Source organism: Dromiciops gliroides, chromosome 6 (assembly GCF_019393635.1).
Source record: "Dromiciops gliroides isolate mDroGli1 chromosome 6, mDroGli1.pri, whole genome shotgun sequence".
In the NCBI taxonomy this organism is placed as follows: Eukaryota; Metazoa; Chordata; class Mammalia; order Microbiotheria; family Microbiotheriidae; genus Dromiciops; species Dromiciops gliroides.
In genome coordinates this window covers 37,851,696-37,871,726 of record NC_057866.1, presented here as the reverse complement: position 1 = coordinate 37,871,726, position 20,031 = coordinate 37,851,696, and the positions used below count along the sequence as shown (strand labels likewise).

Sequence of the window (20,031 nt, the reverse complement as noted above, 5' to 3'; positions counted from 1 at the left end):
TGAAATATTAGGGGGGATGGAGCCAAGAAATGCTCAGAGCTCCTGACACAATTACTCTAAAAACAGTCATAAGACAACCCCTGGAGCAGAAGAACCCACAAAAAGACGGACTCAGATTATTTTTCCAGATTATTTACAGCTTAGAGGGAGCCCATGCTGGGCTGGGAGCAGAGTTGGGAGTACTGACGCAGATCCAGCCCCAAGCAGGCTGCTCCAGAGAAACTCAACCCTGAGCCTCCTAATCAGCTGTAGTACCAGCATCTTCTGGAACTAATTTTATGATCGGGTGAGAGGGCTGAACAGCTGGCATGGGGAGGGGGTGGGAAATACAGGGGTGTCTGTGGGACTTAAGGAGGAATTTGGCAGTCCTACCCTGGTGGGGAACCAGGAAGAAATCTCGAGCTGCGAGAGGCCCAGGTTGGGGAGGGGAACAGGCTCGTCAGAGCTAACAGCCACAGCACACAAAGTGTTGCTGCCTGGCTAATTAGCAAGTTGACTTGAGGTTATTTTCCAACCAGAGAACAGGCCAGGCAAGTGAAAAACCTGCCCTTCCTTAAACTGAAATACCTAAGCATAGCACAGTGTAGCTTGGAAGTAAGGCCCCCACTGTAAGAGGGAGTTAAAAGTCAAGTAAAAGATGGGCAAGATGAGCAAGCAGAGAAAGTTGAGAACCATAGAAAATTTCTTTAGCGACAAGGAAGATCAAGGGAGCAGCCTTAGAAGAAGATAGTAACATCAGGGTTCCTACATCCAAAGCTTCCAAGAAAAATACGAATTGGTTTCAGGTCATGGAGGTGCTCAAAAAGGACTTTGAAGACAAAGTAAGAGGTAGAGGAAAAAAATGGAAAGAGAAATGAGAGTGATGCAGGAAAGTCATGAGAAAAAAGTCAGCAGCTTGAAAAGCCAAATGGAAAAAGATACAAAAGCTCTCTGAAGAAAATAATTGCCTAACAATTAGGATTGAACAGTGACTATGAGAAACCAAGACACAATAAAACAAATCCAAATGAATAAAAAAATAGAGGTCAGTGTGAAATATCTTCTTGGAAAAATTGCTGACCTGGAAACTAGATCCAGGAGAGATAATTTGAAAATTATTGGACTACCTGAAAACCGTGATCAAAATAAGAGTTTAGACATTATCTTCCAAGAGATTGTCAGGGAAAATTGCCCTGATATTCTAGAAGCAGAAGGTAAAATAGAAATTGAAAGAATACACCGATCACCTCCTGAAGGAGATCCTAAAAGGAAAATTTCCAGGAATATTATAGCCAAATTCCAGAACTCCTAGACCAAGGAGAAAATACTGCAAGCAGCCAGAAAGAAACAATTTGAATACTGTGGAGCCATCATCGGGATAGCACAGGATCTAGCAACTTCTACATTAAAGGATTGGAGGGCATGGAATATAATATTTCAGAAGGCAAAGGAATTGGGATTATAACCACAAATTGCCTACCCAGCAAAAGTGAGTATGATCTTTCAGGAGAAAAAATGAGACTTCAATGAAAAAAAGGACTTTCAGGTATTTGTGATGAAAACACCTGAACTGAATAGAAAATTGCATTTTCAAATGCAAGACCCTAGAGAAGCATAAAAAGGTAAACAGGAAAAAGAAATCATGAAAGATGTTAAAAGGTTAAACTGTTTACATTCCTACACGGGAAGATGATGTGTCTAAATCAAAAGAGCTTTTTGAGTATTAGGGCAGATAATAGGAATAAATTTAGAGGGCATAGATGAGATGAAGGGAAAACTTTTTTTTTTTTTGGGATATCTTTTGGGAAGGGGGCAGTTGGGGTTGGTGAGTATCTTGTGTCTGGGGCTGTATTTGGACTCAGGTTCTCCTGGGTCCAGGATGTATGCTTTGTCCACCGTGTCACCTAGCTGCCCCATGATGACATCTTTAGGGTAAAATTGAGGGGGGAGAGGAATGCACTGGGGGAGGGAGAAAGGAGAGAGGTAGAATAGGGTGAAATCTTACAGGAAAGAAGCAGGAAAGAGTTTATGGAGTGGGGGGAGAGATGGGGGAGGAGTGGGGAAGTGAATGAGCCTTACAATCAACAGAATTAGCTCAAAGAGCTTAATCTCATCAGAGTTTGCTCTAGGAGGGAATAACATATACACTCAATTGGGTGGAGTAATCTATCCAACCCTGAAGGAAAGTAGATGGGGAAGGGCTAAGGAGGGAGGCGTGAAAGAAGGGAGGACAGAGTGGGGGAGGGGGCAGTCAGAAGCAAAACACTTGAGGAGGGAGGGGTAAAAGAAGATAGAAAATAGAGTAAATATCATGGAAGGGAAGAGGATGGAGGGAAACAGTTAACAATAGTAATTGTGAAAAAGTTTTTGAAGCAGAAGCAAGAATAATGTAAGATGGTGATGATTAGAAAAAGATGAGGATTGAAAAGAGGAAGATTGATTGACAGTGATGAGGACTGGCTGAGGATGATGAGGATTGATGATGATGGCAAACTGTATGTTACTTATTTTGCTGGGCTATTGTGAAGAAAATTCTTTCAAGTTTATGGTACTATATAAAAGTCCTCTATTACTGTAGTAATCAGCCTTATGGGTTCATTGTAAGGAAATCTCTCTTTAAAGTACTATATGAATGTAGTTTACTATTAAAAAAAAAAAAAAAAGATGAGCAGGATACCATCAGAAAGACCTGGGGGCGGCTAGGTGGCGCAGTGGATAAAGCATGGGCCCTGGATTCAGGAGGACCTGAGTTCAAATCCAGCCTCAGATACTTGACACTATCTGTGTGACCCTGGGCAAGTCACTTAACCCGCATTGCCCTGCAAAAAAAAAAAAAGAAAAGAAAGAAAGAAAAGAAAGACCTGGAGGGACCATATGAGCTGATGCAAAGTGAAATCTAATGTATACAAAATAACAGTAATATTGTGAAATGTTCTCCTGTGAATGACTGTTATTTTCAGCAATGCAATGATCCAAGACAACTCCAAAGCTCTTATGAAAAATGCAGTCCATCTAAAGAGAGAGAACTGATAGTATTTGAATACAGATTGAAACAATTGTTTTTCTTAGTTACTTTATCAGAAACAAACAAAAAAGAAAAATGATGAGCCGGATGCTATCAGAAAAACCTACATGAACTGATGCAGAGTGAAATGTACTATATACAAAATAACAGCAATAGTGTAAGATGATCTGCTGTGAATGACTTGGTTATTTTCATCAATGCAAAGATCCAAGATAACTCTGAAAGACTTATGAAAATTGCAATCTATCTACAGAGAAAGAATTGATGGTGTCTGAAAATGGATTGAAGCATATTTTTTTGGATCATTCCTTTAAAAAAAAAAAAAGATGGAATGTTAACTGACTGAAGTAGTTTCTAGGCTTTTTTGATCTCCTTGTTAGGGCTATTGATCTACATAAATTAAATGTAAACAACCCAAACTTTCATCTTATTTTCAGTAATGACTTCTTTTAAATCATTTGTTTCTGAGCAAATAAATATTTCATTCCTTTCTGGAATCCACTTCTTACTTCTAGGACTTTCTCCCTTACCATAGCAGCGTTTTCACACTGGAAATTCCCTTTACCTTATCAACACTTTTTGTTATAGCAAAGAATTGGAAATGAAGTCCCTGCCATCAATTGGGGAATGAATAAACAACTCATGGTACATTAATGTAATGAAATATTTCATTTTGCTGTAAGAAAATGGAAGCATGGTGAATACAGAGAGAACCCTCTAAAGAATTGCATAAGCAGTTGTAAATTAGAGTAAACAGAGCCAGAACAGTGAAAACAGTACAACCACCACAAAATAATTTTGGAATTATAAAGAACAAGTTTGGCTGAAAGAAAAAGATATAAGAAGACATCTCCCCTGCTTCTTTGTGGAAGTTGGGATCCATAGGTGTGAAACATTGCATGTACCAGACTTTCTTCATGTGTCATTCAGTTTTTTAATAGCATTTTTTCTAATTACATGTAAAGACAACATTAATTTGAAAATTTTGAGTTCTGAATTTTCTCCCTCCCTCCCCCCCAGATGATAAGCAATTTAATAAAGGTGGTGTATATATATATATATACATATACACACACACACACACACACACACACACACATATATATATATGTTGTCAAGTATAACATTCCCATATTAGTCATGTTGTGAAAGAAGAAATGGACCAAAAGAAAAAAAGACATGGAAAGAAAATAAAGTGAAAATAGTATGCTTCAATCTGCATTTAGACTCCATCAGTTCTTTATCTGAATAGCATTTTTCCTTATAGACCTTTGGAATTGTTTTGGATCACTATTGCTGGGAATAGCTAAGTTATTTATAGTTGATCATTGTACAATGTTGCTGTTGTTGTGGACAGTATTCTCCTGGTTCTGCTTACTTGCTTTTGCATCAGTTCATGTCTTTCCGGGTTTTCCTGAAATCTGTCTGCTTATCATTTCTTATATTCTTGTATTATATTTCTGGTATTCCATTACATTCATATACCATAGCTTGTTCAGTCATTCCCCAATTGATAGGCATTCCCTCAGTTAATAATTCTTTGCAACTACAAAGAGACCTGCTATAAATATTTTTGTACAAGTAGATCCTTTGCCCTTTTTTTGGATCTCTTTGGGATACAAACATGGAAGTGGTATTGCTGAATCAAAGGATTTGTTGTTCACTTTTCCTGAATTTTTTTCCTTTTCCTCTTAAAAAAATTCTTTATAAGGTACAGCTGTCTGAGAGGGGAAAAGCTACAGGGAGAAATCTTAAATGATATAAAAATAAAAGATAACAATAAAATGTACTTTTTTCCATATAAATATTTTATTATTTTCCAGTTACATTTAGAGATAGTTTTCAACCTTTTTTTTATAAGATTTCTAGTTTCAAATTTTTCCCTCCCTCCCAACCTTACCCCCTCCCCAAGACAGCAAGTAATCTGATATGTTATATATGTACAATCACATTAAACATTTCTGCATTAGTCATGTTATGAGAGAAGATTCAGAGCAAAAAGGAAAAACCTCAAAAAAGAAAAAACAACAACAAAATACAATAGAAATAGTATGGTTTGATCTACATCTAGATTCCACAGTTTTTCTTTTTTTTTCTGGATTTGGAGAGCACTTTCCATCATGAGTCCTTTGGAACTATCTTGGACCATTGTATTGCTGAGAAGAATCAAGTCTATCACAGTTGGTCAACACAGAATGTTGTTGATGTTGTGTCTAATGTTCTCCCGGTTCTGCTCATCTCACTCATCAGTTCATGCAAGTCCTTCCAGGTTTTCTGAAACCTGCCTGCTCATCATTTCTTTCTTTATTAAAAAAAATGTTATTTATGTATTTATTTTAGTTTTCAACATTTGTTTAGATAAGATTTCCAATTTTAAATTTTTCTCCCCACCTCCCCTAGACAGCAGGTAATCTGATATAGGTTTATATGTATGTATGTATGTATGTATGTATGTATATAATAACATTAAACATATTTCTGCATTAGTCATGTTATACGAGAAGAATCAGAGCAAAAAGGGAAATCCTCAAAAAAGAAAAACAGCACCAAAAACAAAAGAAATAGTATGGTCCAATCACTGTCCATGTTCCATGGTTCCTTTTGTTTTCTCCTGGATTTGGAGAGCCTTTTCCATCATGAGTCCTTTGGAACTTTCTTATACCGTTGGATTGGTGAGAAGAATCTAGTCTAACACAGTTGATCAACACAATGTTGATGATACTGTGTACAGTGTTCTCCTGGTTCTGCTCATCTCACTCACCATCATTTCATCAAGTCCCTCCAGGTTTCCCTGAACTCCTCCTGCTCATCATTTCTTACAGCACAATAGTATTCCATTACATTCATATACCACAACTTGTTCAGCCATTCCCCAATTGATGAGCGACCCCTCAATTTCCTATTCCTTGCCACCACAAAAAGAGCAGCTATAAATATTTTTGTACATGTGAATCTTTTCCCCTTTTTTATGATCTCTTTGGGAAAAAGACCTAATAGTGGTATGGCTGGGTCACATGGTATGCACAGATTTATAGCCCTTTGGGCATAGTTCCAAACTGTTCTCCAGAATGGTTGGATCAGTTCGCAGCTCCACCAACAATGTATTAGTGCTCCAATTTTTCCCCAACTTCTCCAACAATAAAATGTACTTTTGTTTAAATTAGATTAGATTAAATTTTAAAGAGAATATAACCTTAGAGGGACATGGTACCAGAAGAAGGGTAAAAGCAAAGGGAGCCCAGGTTGTCGACGCTCAGCATGAGAACTGGGGCCCTAGCTGAAGATGTTGTTGCCTTCCCTCAAGGTCCTTAGGGAGGAAAGAACCTCAGAACAAGCCTGGTTTCCACTCCCAAAGATCCAGGACCAGAATGCTTTTCCACAATGTCAGAATCTGAGCTAATGCTCTTGGACTCTTACCATTGGCCTCTGTGTGGTCCTGTCTTTAGTCTTCACCATGGGTGTGATTTGTTCCTGTGCAACAATAGATAATAGACAGTCAAGTCCTAATTCACTGAGAGTCCTGGGGTGGAGTCAAGATGGTGCAGCCAAGCTTTCCTTTGCAGAATTCCTCCTAACAGACCTAGAAATGCACCAGATGGAATTCTGATGAGGAAAATCCAGAAAAGTCACAGTAAATCATTTGTCTAGCTCAGATCAGCATGAAGAGAGAACTTTGAAGACACTTGGGTGTGGGATCAGGTCAAGTAAACACTGAGTGGAAGCTGTGTACAAAGTCATCATGACTGGAATAGGTGCTTGGCCAGTCCTTCCTTCCACAAGTATGGCAACCCTAACATCAAGCATGAAATTGAAAAGTATGCTGGAAGAATGAGCAAAAATAAATAAATAATAATAATCTTATAAAGAGCTATTATAGTGACAGGGGAAGGTCAAGACATAAACTCAGAAGAGAATGTCTCCAATGCATCTCTAAAAGCAAAGCCTCAGGGGAAAACATACAGCTTATTCACAAACTAAACTAGAATTTATAGAAGAGAATAAAGCAAGAATTTTTTCAAAAAAAAAAATATTTTTATAAATGAAATGACAGCACTTAAGGAAAAAAATGGAAAAGAAATGAAAACTGTGGAAAAAAGAATTGGAAAGAAAATTAACAACTTGGCACAAAGAGGTACAAAACCTCCTGAAAGCAACAAACTCTTCAGAAAAATAAAGTAAGAAAAGCATGCTTCTATCTGTATTCAGACACTATCAATAGCATTCTTCATCAAACGGCCTTCAGAGTTGCCCTGAGAATATTCAAGTCACTCACAGCTGATCATGTCACAATATTGCTGTTACTTTGTACACAGTACATTTCTTTGTATCAGCTCATGTCTTTCTAGGATTTTCTGAGAGCATCCTACTCATTATTTCTTATAGCAAAATAGTATTCCATCACAATCACAAAGCACACTTGTTCAGCCATTCCCCAGTTGATGGGCATCAACCTAATTTCCAATTCTTTGCCACCAGAAAAGAGCTACTATACATATTTTTGTACATAGAGATCCTTTTCCTTTTTTATTTATTTTTGGATACAGACCTAGTAGTGGTATTTCTAGGTCAAAGGGTATATATGGCTTTATAGCCCTTAGGGCATAGTTCCAAATTGCTCTAATGGTTGAATCAGTACATAACTCCACCAACAGACAATAATGTCTTGTTTTTCCCAAATCCCCTCCAATATTTGTCATTTTCCTTTTCTGTCTTATTAGCCAATCTATTAGGTATGAGGTAGTACCTCAGAATTGTTTTAATTTGCATTTCTCAAATCAGTAGTGATTTAGAGCATTTTTTTAATGTGGCTATAGATAGCTCTGATTACTTCATTCAAAAACTGTTCATATCTTTTGATCATTTATCAATTGGAAAATGGCTCATATTTTTATAAATGGGGGGGGGGGCCAGCTAGGTAGCACAATGGATAAAGCACCGGCCCTGGATTCAGGAGGACTTGAGTTCAAATCCGGCCTCAGATACTTGACACTTACTAGCTGTGTGACCCTGGGCAAGTCACTTAACCCCAATTGCCTCACCAAAAAAAAAGAAATGTTTTGCTTCTATCACCTCCCCCAATTTGCCCTACCTTCTATGACCCACCTACCCCTTCTATCCCCTTCCCTCCTACTTTCCTGTAGGGTAAGATAGTTTTCTATATCCAATTGAGTATGTATGTTATTCCCTCTTTGGGCCAACAAAAAAAGATTCACTCACTCCCCTACACCTCTCCTTTTCCTTTCTCCCAGTGTATTCCTTTGCCTTACCCCTTAATTTTATTTTTTTGGCTATCATCCCTTCATATTAACTCACACCTATGCCCCTCTGTTAAGTCCCTTGTGATTTCCCTTTCCTGTTTACCTTTTTATGCTTCTCTTGAGACTTGTATTGGAAAGTCGGCTTTTCTAAATAGCTCTGGTCTTTTCATCAAGAATTCTTGAAAGTCCTCTATTTTTTTGAATATCCATTTTTTCCCCTGAGGGCTTATACACAGTTTTGCTGGGTAGGTGATTTTTGGTTATAATCTTAGCTCCTCTGCCCTCTGAAATATATCCCAAACCCTCCAATCTTTAATGTAGAAGCTGCTAAATCTTGTGTTATCCTGATTATGACTCCATGATACTTGAATTGCTTTTTTTAATTTTTAATTTTTTTTTAGTGAGGCAATTGGGGTTAAGTGACTTGCCCAGAGTCACACAGCTAGTAAGTGTTAAGTGTCTGAGGCCGGATTTGAACTCAGGTACTCCTGACTCCAGGGCCGGTGCTCTATCTACTGCGCCATCTAGCTGCCACTTGAATTGCTTCTTTATGGCTGCCTGCAATATTTTCATCTTAATCTTAGATTTCTGGAAATTGGCTATAATATTCCTGGGAGCTTTCATTTGGGGATCTCTTTCAGGAAGTAATCAGTGGATACTTTCCATTTCTGTTTTACCCCCAGTTTTCCTTGACAATTTCTTGAAAGATGATGTCTAGGCTCTTTTTTTGATCTTGGCTTTTGGATAGTACAATAATATTTAAATTATCTCTCCTGGATCTGTTTTCTAGATCTGCTGTTTTTCCAGTGCACATCTTTTATTTTTTTCATTCTTTTGGTTTTGTATTATTGTTTCTTGATTTCTCATGATGTCATTAGCTTCCATTTGCTTAATTTTAATTTTGGGGGGGGCAGGGCAATGAGAGTTAAGTGGCTTGCCCAGGGTCACACAGTAAGTGCCAAGTGTCTGAGGCCAGATTTGAACTCAGGTCCTCCTAAATCCAGGGCCGGTGCTTTATCCACTGTGCCACCTAGCTGCCCGCCTTAATTCTAATTTTTAAGAAATTTTTTTCCAGTGAGTTTTTGTACCTCCTTTTCCATTTGGCCAATTCTAATTTTTAAAGAGTTTTGGGGTTTTTTTTTCAGTGAGTTTTTGTACATTCTTTTTAACCATCTGGCCTAGTCTGTTTTTTAAGGGTTTTTTTTTTCTTCAGTATTTTTTTATTCTCCTTTACCAACTTTCTATGGTCAGAATTTTTTTCTCTTTGCTCATTTCCCCAGCCTATTTCTTGACTTTTAATTCTTTGTTAAAGTAGAGTTCTGCTTCCAGGGTGGAGGGTGCACTGTCCCAAGATTCAGGGGTTTTGTGCAGCTGTTTTCAGAGATACTTCTTGAGACCTGTAAGTTTTCAGTTCTTCCAAGTGTGGCATGTAAAACTATATGTGGTCACCTTATTTCTGTCCCAAGTTTGGGGAAAATTAGTTGGTGTTTCTGATACATTTGTTACTTATAAATTAGCAGCTTTAGCACCAGTTTGGGGCATTAAGCATTTATTAAAGTATATTAAAAATTAGTAAAGAGAGCACACGTGTTTCTGAAAGTTAAGAAAAGGCCTATCTAGCCTAGAGCAGAGAATAGAGCTCAGCCTGGCCTGTTTCTTCCTCCAAGTCCTCTGCCACTGAGCGCCTTCCTGAGAGTCTAACTGAGAGTAACTGTGTGTGGAAGCCTTTTCTAGGTCCGGAGGAGAGGCAATACTTACACACTGCTTCAAGCTAATTGGCTAGCATCAACCAAATCCATTGGTTCATTGGACTTGAGGGTAGTCCCGTGCTGAGGTCAGACTTCCAACACCCTCTGAGAACACACCCTCTTAAGGGCCAGGCAGGGGTGGTTTTAATTGAATTAACTTTGAGTTAATCATTGAAGTCAGTCAATCCAATTACTGGAAGGAGGTGGCTGTGGTGGCCCTTTGGGCATTCCCAAAACCCTATTATTTTCTCACACAAAGTGGTATAATCTGAGGAGAGGTGTATTTACTACTCTCCTGGCCTGTGTTCTGGTCTGTGAATAATCACACTTTTTTTCTGCCCTGAAACTGTGAAGAGGGTCCCTGCTCCATTGCAGCCTCAAGCTCTGATGTTAGTTTTCCTCTTTACCCTGGAACTGCCCCTCAGGACTGTGACCCAGATCTGAGTATGGGCAAAGCAACAGTTCTGGCCCCCACCCCCACCCCCAGCGGCTCAGTTGTTTTACCCATTTACCATTTGTGGGTTGCAAGCTTCAAAATAGCCATGTTTGCTGGGGCTTGGTCTGTGTTGGTGTGGCCTGTGCTGGATTGCCCTTCACTCTCACCCTGGTGCAACAGACCTTTCCTGCTGATCTTCTAAGTTGTCTTTGGCTGGAAAATTATTTCATGCTGTCCTTTTGTGGGTTCTGCTGCTCCAGGAATTGTTTTATGGCATTACTTAATGTGTTGGGAAGGGTTTGGGGACAAACTCAAGCAAGTCACTGCCTTTTCTCCAGCATTTTGGCTCTGGGCCCCCTTTCGCACACGATATTTTTTTTAAGCATAGGGTTCAACCCCCTTTCCTTCAGCCTCCGTTGTTCCCTCACTACTACTTCAGGGGCTTTAGATTCTAATCTTGGAGTAAGAGAATTTTACTTTGAAGGGACCACAGAGAGAATATCACCTGCTTTCCCCATTTTAAACACAAGCACGATGAGGTCCTCCACAGTTCAGTGCCTTTAACAGGATTCCAGGCTATAAATCCAGTGTTCATGACGCTAACCTCTCAGATCTGCCACATTACATTTGGCTCATTCAACATCTTTTTGTAGACTGGACTTATTTCATTGCCTCTCCATCCTATCCTGCTGCCCCTTTTCTACGTCTGTGATGAGCTCTTGATGCCTGCATGGCTCGGAGCAAAGGGTAGGTCTGGTCCTTTTTTTTGCTGCTACTTATCTAGCTAGACTCTGCATTTCTGTGAGGCTCTGTAAACGTGAATGACTCATTGGCCTCTTGCACATAAGAGGCTTGAGGCAGAGTACTGACTCTGTGTCTATACTTTATTTAGTTGCAGAAGCTGCAAAGGCCACTGCTGGTACAATGCCAACCCCTGCTGCTGCTGCCGCCGCCGCCACCAGTACTGCCACTGCCGCCGCCACTCCCAGTGCTGCTTTGAAGCAAGAGTCTGCACACCAAGCTACGTCCCCTGCAGGAAAGGCTCCAGAAAACACAAGCTCTGCAGACCCACCAAAGCTCTCAGGCCTCGGCCTTGATGGCGTTTCTTCAGACCAGTTGGCAAAGGTCCAGGAAGCAGCTGCGATAGAAGGATGTACCGAAGAGGAGAACAGCGACAGTGGAGGAGAAGGGCAGTACCGAGAACGGGATGAGTTTGTTGTGAAGGTGGAGGACATCGACAACCTGAAGGTAAGTAATCCCAGGCTGAGAGAGGCTGTACATGCTCCCTCTTCATGTCGTCATGGTAACCCCCACCCGGCTTCTCTTGGGCTCATCCATCTGCTATATCCGACTGTGCCACTCCCCTCCTTATGAGCCTCTGGTGGCTCCGGTATTTCCGAAGAAATTCAGACTTCTTGGTCTGGCATGGAAGCCTTTCCAGTCGGGCTTCAGGCTGCTTCTCTGGCCTTATTTCACATTGCAGACCATCACACCCTGTTCTGGCCAAACTGGATGAGTCGTGCGTGAGGTCCTAGAGATTCGTCCTTTTTCTTCCCTTTATCTCCATTTAAAGTCTTTTCCCTTCAGTTTCATTTTCTTTCTCTTCCCCATGAAGCTTTCCCTGATTTCCTTCCTCCTCAGGTTTTCCTTAAGCACTTTATGTCTCTCTTTTGCCTGTAACAGAGCACCTTGAATTTTACTTATTTGTGGTCAGTGTCCCACCTACTCTACCCTCCACACACACATTAGATGACAGGAGTCTTAAAAAGAGACTCCACAGTTTTTCCTTTTTATCCCCAGCACCAAGCAATCTCTGACACAAGGAGTCACTTCATAAAGTTATTGAATTCAGTTGAATTTCCACTTTATTTCCAGATATTCTTAATAATACAAAGGCTCATTTTTACCCCTTCAGTTTTCAAAAGCTAAACATGTCATTTTATTCTTTGCAATGCTTTCCAGTTTGTCAAAAATATAATCAAAATAATGGACTAATTGTCATTTAAAAATAAAAGCACTTAAGAAATATAAATTGTATCTTAGTCCCTTGCTAATTGTAGCTTGGCATAGTTGGGGTTACATAGTTATATTGTTGGATAAATTCTATTCTCAAGGTGAGATGTATTACATGATGATATTATTAATATGATGGTTTATTTTTTATAACTGCTTCTTTATTATGTGGGAAAGTTGGGGGAAAGGGAGTGGGAGGGATTGAGAAATGACCACAGTGGCTTTTTTAAAGCATTAGTAAAAGTTAAAAAATATATATTCTTGGGAATATTATAAGACAGTTTGGTATAGTAGGTGGAAAGCAGCATGATTTGGTGGATGGAGGGCCAGCCTGGGAATCGGGGAGACCTGGGTTCAAGTCTTACCTTGGATGTTTGCAAGCTGTGTGACCATGCATGAACATGGCACTTAGCCTCAGTGCCCCAGAGAGTGTGTCCTATATCAATGTAATCATAGGTTCCTTCTGGGTGGAGGGAGATACGTATGTGTAAGTTACCACAGTTTGTCTAAAGTATTTATAAACTATAAAATTCAAATAACAATAACTATTGCATGGAAGACAGATGGAATAGTATTTGGGTGAGGGCTATTAGCATCTAACAATAATCTTCTGTCTCTAAATGTACAATATTATGATATACCCCAATGTAACACACTGTGGCTCCTTAAAGATCAATGTGGGGGGCAGCTAGGTGGCACAGTAGATAAAGCACTAGCCCTGGATTCAGGAGGACCCAAGTTCAAGTGTGACCTCAGACACTTGACATAAGCTCTGTGACCCTGGACAAGTCACCTAACCCTCATTGCCCCGCAAACAAAACAAAACAAAAAGACTAATGTGGTGGAAGCTACAAGGCAAATTTCAACTAAATATAAAGAAGTTTGATAAGTAGCTAAAGATTCAGTAGACTCTTTTGAGGTAAGCAAAAGTCAGATGTTCCATCTCTAAAGAACATGGTGGAGGGGTTTCCTGTATTGGAGGGGAGGCTAGCCCATTTGATTTTTGAAGTTACTTTCTAGATTCTGTGCCTCTGAAAATCCAATCATCCATTTTCATTTAATTCTGTGCCTTACAGGTGGCTTTAAAAACAGGTAAAGAACCACCAGCGATCTGGAAAGTACAAAAGGCTTTATTGCAAAAGTTTGTTCCTGAAATTCGAGATGGGCAAAGAGAGTTTGCTGCTACTAACAGTGTAAGTAGAATCAGCATCTACCAATTTGGGATGGTCATTGCTCAAGAAAAACCAGGGATGAAACTCACAGTATTTTCTACAGTTTGCATTTCTAGAAGGAATTTGTGTTAGGATAGCCTGAGTTAAGATAAAATGAAAGTGGGGCGGCTAGGTGGCGCTGTGGATAAAGCACCAGACCTGGATTCAGGAGTACGTGAGTTCAAATCCGGCCTCAGACACTTGACACTTACTAGCTGTGTGACCCTGGGCAAGTCACTTAACCCCCATTGCCCCACAAAACCAAACAAACAAACAAACAAAAAGATAAAATGAAAGCATCCCATGCCTTTTTCCTTTGAATGCATGAAAATAAGACTAGACAAATTTTTATTTGAAGGGTAACAGAAGTTTACATTTTAGGGGCAACTAGGTGGCGCAGTGGATAGAGCACTGGCCTGGATTCAGGAGGATCTGAGTTCAAATCCAGCCTCAGACACTTGACACTTACTAGCTGTGTGACCCTGGGCAAGTCACTTAACCCCAATTGCCTCAGCCAAAATAAACAAATAAATGAATGAATGAAAGAAAATGAATGTAGAAGTTTACATTTTCTTAAATATCTGAACAAGCAAGTGATGGTGTCTCCCTTGGTGTTGTGTAATGGGGGAGAACTCTGATGTTCCCTCTGTAGGCTCATAGCGGTGTGTTGCTCAAAGCACCTTCATTCCCTACCTGAAATAAGCCTGACCAACGTTAATGACCCCCTTGGTAAGCTGTGTATAAGCTTTTAACTGAAAGGAAAAGATGCCATTTTTAACAATTGATCATTTGAGTGAGATGAGCAGAACTAGAACATTGTACACAGTAACATCAACATTGAGTGTTGATCTACTGTGATGGACTATATTCTTCTCACCAATGCAATGGCACAGAAGAGTTCCAGGGAACTCGTGATAGAAGAGGATCTCCAAATCCAGGGGAAAAAAAAAAAAAGAACTGCGGAGTATAGATGCTAAATGAACCATACTATTTCTTTTGGTTTTGATGCTGTTGTTTTTTTCTATTTAGAGGTTATCCATCATTGTTCTTTTTTTTTCTCTTATAACATGACTAATGCAGAAATAGGATTAATGTTATTATGTGTGTGTATATATATATGTATATATATATATATATATAACCTATATCAGATTACCTGCTGTCTAGGGGAGGGGGGAGGGAGGGGAGGGAGGGAGAAAAATCTGAAATTGTAAAGCTTGTATAAACAAAGGTTGAGAACTATCTTTACATGTAATGGAAAAAAATAAAATACTTTATTAATTAAAAAAAACAATTGATCATTGTTCACTGAAGTAATTTAATATTTTTTCATGAATTTTAGTCTACTTTTTACAAAGCAGTGAGTACAGTCATAATTTGGAGTCTGTGTGTTTCTCCTCAGTATCTTGGATATTTTGGGGATGCAAAAAGTAAATACAGACGGGTTTATGTAAAGTTCATCGAAAACACCAACAAGAAGGAATATGTCAGAGTATGCTCCAAAAAACCAAGAAATCACCCATTACCGACATCCAGGTACTTCTTTTCTTGCTTTAGTATTGGGCAGGGCCTGTCATTCATGATGGTGTGTAGAGAGTGAAATATTGGACTTTTAAGTTTTAGTGATTAAAGACTGAAAATTCAGTCCCTAATACTTACTGAATAAATTGATGCTGAGGGCACCATAACAGACCACAGCTTTCTGTGATGGTATGGTCCCCACTGGGATCTTGTGTGCTTTTTTTTATTGATGCCACCAGGTTGGGAGTCTGAATCCCAGGATGCTCGTGTAAATCTAGGTTTCTGGAACTGTTCTGGGTATTAGCCTTTAGAACAAGACAGAACAGGATAAGCCTCACCTTGTCATCTGGAGAATTCCCTAGAACCAATCCAGAGCAGAGCTGTTCAGTAGCCATAGGTTCTATGGCTTTCTCCCTAGCCTGTGACCATCCAGGTCCTGATCCTCAAGCTGTCAGAGTTCCTGTGGCTTCGTAAACCAGGTGTGACACACGGCTTGTTCTTATTCAAGCTTCTGGGAGTTAGGCGTGCCCTGAAAGGAGGTGAAGGATGAAAGAGTTGGAATAATCCGTCTTTTCACTGAACACTGAATAGAAATGATGAAAAGATCTCTAATGAGGAAGGCTTTGGAGTCTTTGTTAGACATATGTAGAATCCAGATCCCATTGCTAAAGGTGATGAAATCCGTCCTGCTCAGCACATTAAGGTCACTTGTGCAGGTCTGAGTTTTCTTCCTACGTCATTTGACAGAACTTCTGTTAACAAAACGTTAATGCTTCTAACACTGCAGAACTATTCATTCTAAGCCAAGTGGCCCCAGTAAAGTTCCTGATCCTGCAGCACCAAGAACAACAAAAGTCTCTTCTGTGAAATCCAAAGCTAAGCAGCCAAAGACGAAGGCCGAGCCACCGCCAAAGAAGCGGAAGAAATGGAAGCGAGAGCCGGAGTCTCCCCAGTCTGATGCTTCCCCTGAGACACACACGAGCGCCAGTGAGGGAGAAGGTGAGTGGGCAGCGGGTGCCCAGCCAACGGTTCCTCGGAGCCCTCCTCCATCAACTGAAGCTGCAGCTCTTCTAAGAGATTGTCCACCAAAATCAGATTTAATAAAGATTTTAGTGAAGTGTATTTTCCTCTCGTTGCTACTTATAATGTAGCATTTTAAGTGAATGTTGAATATTGGAATGCTTGTCATACTTGTCCCTAAGAAAGCTGGTTACTACTAATGACTAGAGAGCCAGACCTACTGTAGAGAAGAAGGGAAAGGAATAAGCATTTATATAATGACAGTAATAGTACCTACTATGTGCCAGGCTCTGTGCTAAGTGCTTCACAAATATGTTCCCATTTGATCCTCATCACAACCCTGGCAGGTATTATTATCTCCATTTGACAGATGCAGGTACTGAGGCAGGCAGATGTGAAGTGACTTGCCTGGGGTCAAATGTGAACTTGGGTCTTCTGGAATCTGGGCCTACAGCCCTATTCACCGAGTCACCAGGCTGCCTCCTGGGTACTCTAAAAACCATTAACATGTTAAATGCTTACTTTCCGCTCTCTGTGACTGACAAGTATCACTGCAGGTCTTCATGGTGAGGTCCCTTCACCTCCCTTGGCTTCTGAGATAGATAAGGGTGGAAGTCTCTTCCCTGCTCTTTTGTGTGCTCACCCCAGCCATGGCTGGCTGTTTCTTCTCCCTTTGTAGTCTTTTCCTTCCAGATTTATATCTTGTGCCCTTTCTTTTTTCCTTAGTCTAAACAGGCATTTACGTCAATATTCTATGTGGACCTCAAAGTCATTAACTCAAGATCCAGAAGTCTCTTCCTTTTCACTTTGCTCTGTCTCCCAGTTTTCCGTGTTCCAAACATCATTTTTGTTTCTGATTCTTCATTTTTCCTCCTCTCTCAGGTTCACTTGGACCTGGGTTCAAATCCCATGCCTGACCCAACCTGTGTAATCTTAGACAAAACACTTACTAATTAAAATCACTAGCATTTTATGTAGCACTTTTAAGTTTGCAAAGTGAACCACAAATATCTTATCCTCACCTGACCAGCTTGGGAGGCAGGTGATAGAATCATCCCTCGTTGACAGTAGAGGAAACTAAGGCAGACAGAGGTGTCAAGTGGCCGTGGCCACACAGCTCCCTGAATGGTCTCAGCCAGGTCTGCCAGACTCCAGAGTGGCCTGTGAACAGCCTCCAGTTTTCAAGCTGGTGCCTTCGTAAGGGCGGCTGTCCAGGCCCCCGAGCCGGGCAGGTTCTTCTTCCCCCCAGCCTGGACTCTTGCTGTTACTTCTCACCATCCTTCCCCACGTGCCCTCTCGTCACCCTGGGCTTCTTGCACACTGGGAGCTGGCTGTGACCCACTGAGTAACATTCCCATTTCCTCACCACCTAGTCCAGACCTATCCTCTGCTGGGGTCTTTTTTTCTCATCTTGTGGCTGTTGCAGCATGGGGTCCTCCTGACTTCCTGCCTTTCTGCTCCCCAGTTCCCAGCCCTCCCGAGCCTGCCTGAAACGCCGCCTCTCCCACGGGGCGTCCTCTGCGCCAGCCTCCCAGGAAGTCAGTAATGAATGAACTGGCTTCCCTCAAGGAAAGCCCCCGAAGGCCCATGGGAGCAGGATTTTATCTTCCCCCTCTGGCAGTGCCAGCACAGTGCTCTCCATAGCGGATGGGCCTGTAGTGGCGCCTGCGAGTGAGACCAGTGCTAAGAACCAGCACTGACTCTAGAATGCTTTTTATATATTGGCCGCCATTATTTATAACAGGAACATTTGGCTTTTGCATTTGCCGCTCAAGGAAGACATATAAGTTAGGTTGCATTTTTGTTTAAAGAGAAGGTTCCTTTTCATCCAGGATTTCACAGTGGATAGAATGCTGGGCCTGGAGTCAAGAAGGCTCATCTCCCTGGGTTCAAATTCAGCCTCAGACACTAGCTGCATGACCCTGTTTGCCTCCGTTTTCTCATCTGTAAAGTGAGCTGGGGAAGGAAATGGCAAACCACTCCAGGATCTTTTGCCAAATGGGGTCAGACACAACTAAAAGAACTCAATAATAAACTTGACTGACCACTAGGTGTCACCATTGGGCAACATGAAATCTGTTTCTCCTCCTAGGAGGGAAGGTGCTCATCTTAACCCTAAATTCCTTTAAAAAAAAAAAGTAATAGTCAAGTTTTATATTCTAATATAGACATGAAAAATTACTACCAAAAATTTGTCTTTTGTCTCTCAAATTTGAACAGAGTCTTCTAGGAAATGTCACTTTACATTTTCTCCCTCCTTTTTGTGTTCTGTGCCTATGCCAGAGTTCTGTGTAAAAGGATGGGGAGGGGGTGGAGCCACCTGTCATTGTGGGCGTGGGTGGGCATGTGCCTCTGTGTGTGTGTGCTCGCATGCACGCCACCTCTGTGGCAGTTAAAGGTAACAGTACCAGTTGCCATCCCTTTGGAGATCTGGAAGGCAGCAGAAGAGACTGCATGGTGGCAGTCCCCCTAGGGTCACCCTGGTGGCCAGGGAAGCTAAGAGGAGCCAGAGTTGTGAGAAGTCTCCTATAATCATTGTCATGCTATTTGTGTTGGTGTTGGTTACTCTGACCAGTAGTTGTGGGCAGGATTTTTGAAATGAATAATCGTGTATTTCCATTTTTTAAATAATGTCTTTTCTAGAATTTGACCCTCCAGCTCCTTCCGTCCCCCGTTTTTTGAACACAAGGGCTATGAAAGAAACCTTTAAGAGCTACGTGGAGCTGCTTGTGAGCATCGCCCTAGATGCAGACACGATGCAGGCCTTGGAGAAGAGCAGTGGTATGTGCTGAGACTTCAGGCATGTTGATGCTCTTCTTATCGGGCAGAGGGCATGTGCAGAATCTGCCTTCTTGCCTGGTGCATTCTTTCTGCCAGTCATTCTGTCCAAGTCTGACCTTTGGATGGATTCAATACATAGGGGAAAGACACAATGATGCATTTTGACTGCTTTTTACTATAGGTGACAGTATTACTACAAACATTGACTAGTTCAATCCTAGATTCTTCAGCCCAAAGTTCTCCAAATATTCTTACACTGAAAGGTATCATATGCAAAGAAAGATACAGACTAGTATACGTTAAAAGTGAAGCATGAATCATTCTAGAACTTTTCATACACTTGTGCTGTTAAATACACCATAGGTGACAGAAAACTATTTCATAGAACAACATATCTTGACTGTCACAATCATAAGAAACAAGGAAGAATTCCAGGGGAGTTGTGATGAAATGTAATTAAGAATCTAATAATTGACACTTTCTCTTCCCCTGCTCCCTTTTTCTCCCCTTAGTGTATGGCTGTGTGTTAAAAGAGAGCTATAATGATCTGCTTTGAATATATTATAGATGTTATCTTGTCCAGCTGAGGCCCAAGTCTAGCTAGTAACAAAGCTGAAGATACAACTCGGATTTTGGAAAACCCAGGCTGATGCTTTTTCCCCAGTTTGTGAGTCAGAAAAGTAAATGGATTGCACTTCTGTTTGAACTCCAGCTTCCAAAGACACATATGAACTGACCTCAGATGACTTCTTCTAATGTTAATGATTTACTTTTTTAAATTACTAAGGATTCGAAGGCCTTTTTGCACTTGACAAAAATTACTCATTTTCAGATATCTTTACTTTATCCCAGACACATCATAGCTTCAGTAATAAAAGAACTCAGTTTGAGGCTTGACTCTTTGGGTGTTAGGCAAATGACTTTGCAGCCTAAGTTTCATATCTGTAAAACAGAAGTAGTAATACTTGCATTGTCTCCCTCTTCAGGTTGTTTTGAGCATCAAATAAAGATTGCTTCTGAAAAGATGCTTTGAAACCAC

At 40.7% G+C, this 20,031-nt stretch overlaps 1 protein-coding gene across 1 annotated transcript in view; it reads left to right on the top strand.

Moving 5' to 3' along the window:
* QSER1 (glutamine and serine rich 1) overlaps positions 1–20,031 on the top strand; it is a 42,571-nt gene that overhangs the window by 14,367 nt on the left and 8,173 nt on the right. Inside the window, exons 4-8 of the mRNA XM_043970207.1 lie at positions 11,339–11,694; positions 13,536–13,652; positions 15,073–15,206; positions 15,979–16,190; positions 18,855–18,992. Coding sequence (XP_043826142.1) covers positions 11,339–11,694; positions 13,536–13,652; positions 15,073–15,206; positions 15,979–16,190; positions 18,855–18,992 — 957 coding nt within the window. The remainder of the gene's footprint in view (positions 1–11,338; positions 11,695–13,535; positions 13,653–15,072; positions 15,207–15,978; positions 16,191–18,854; positions 18,993–20,031) is intronic.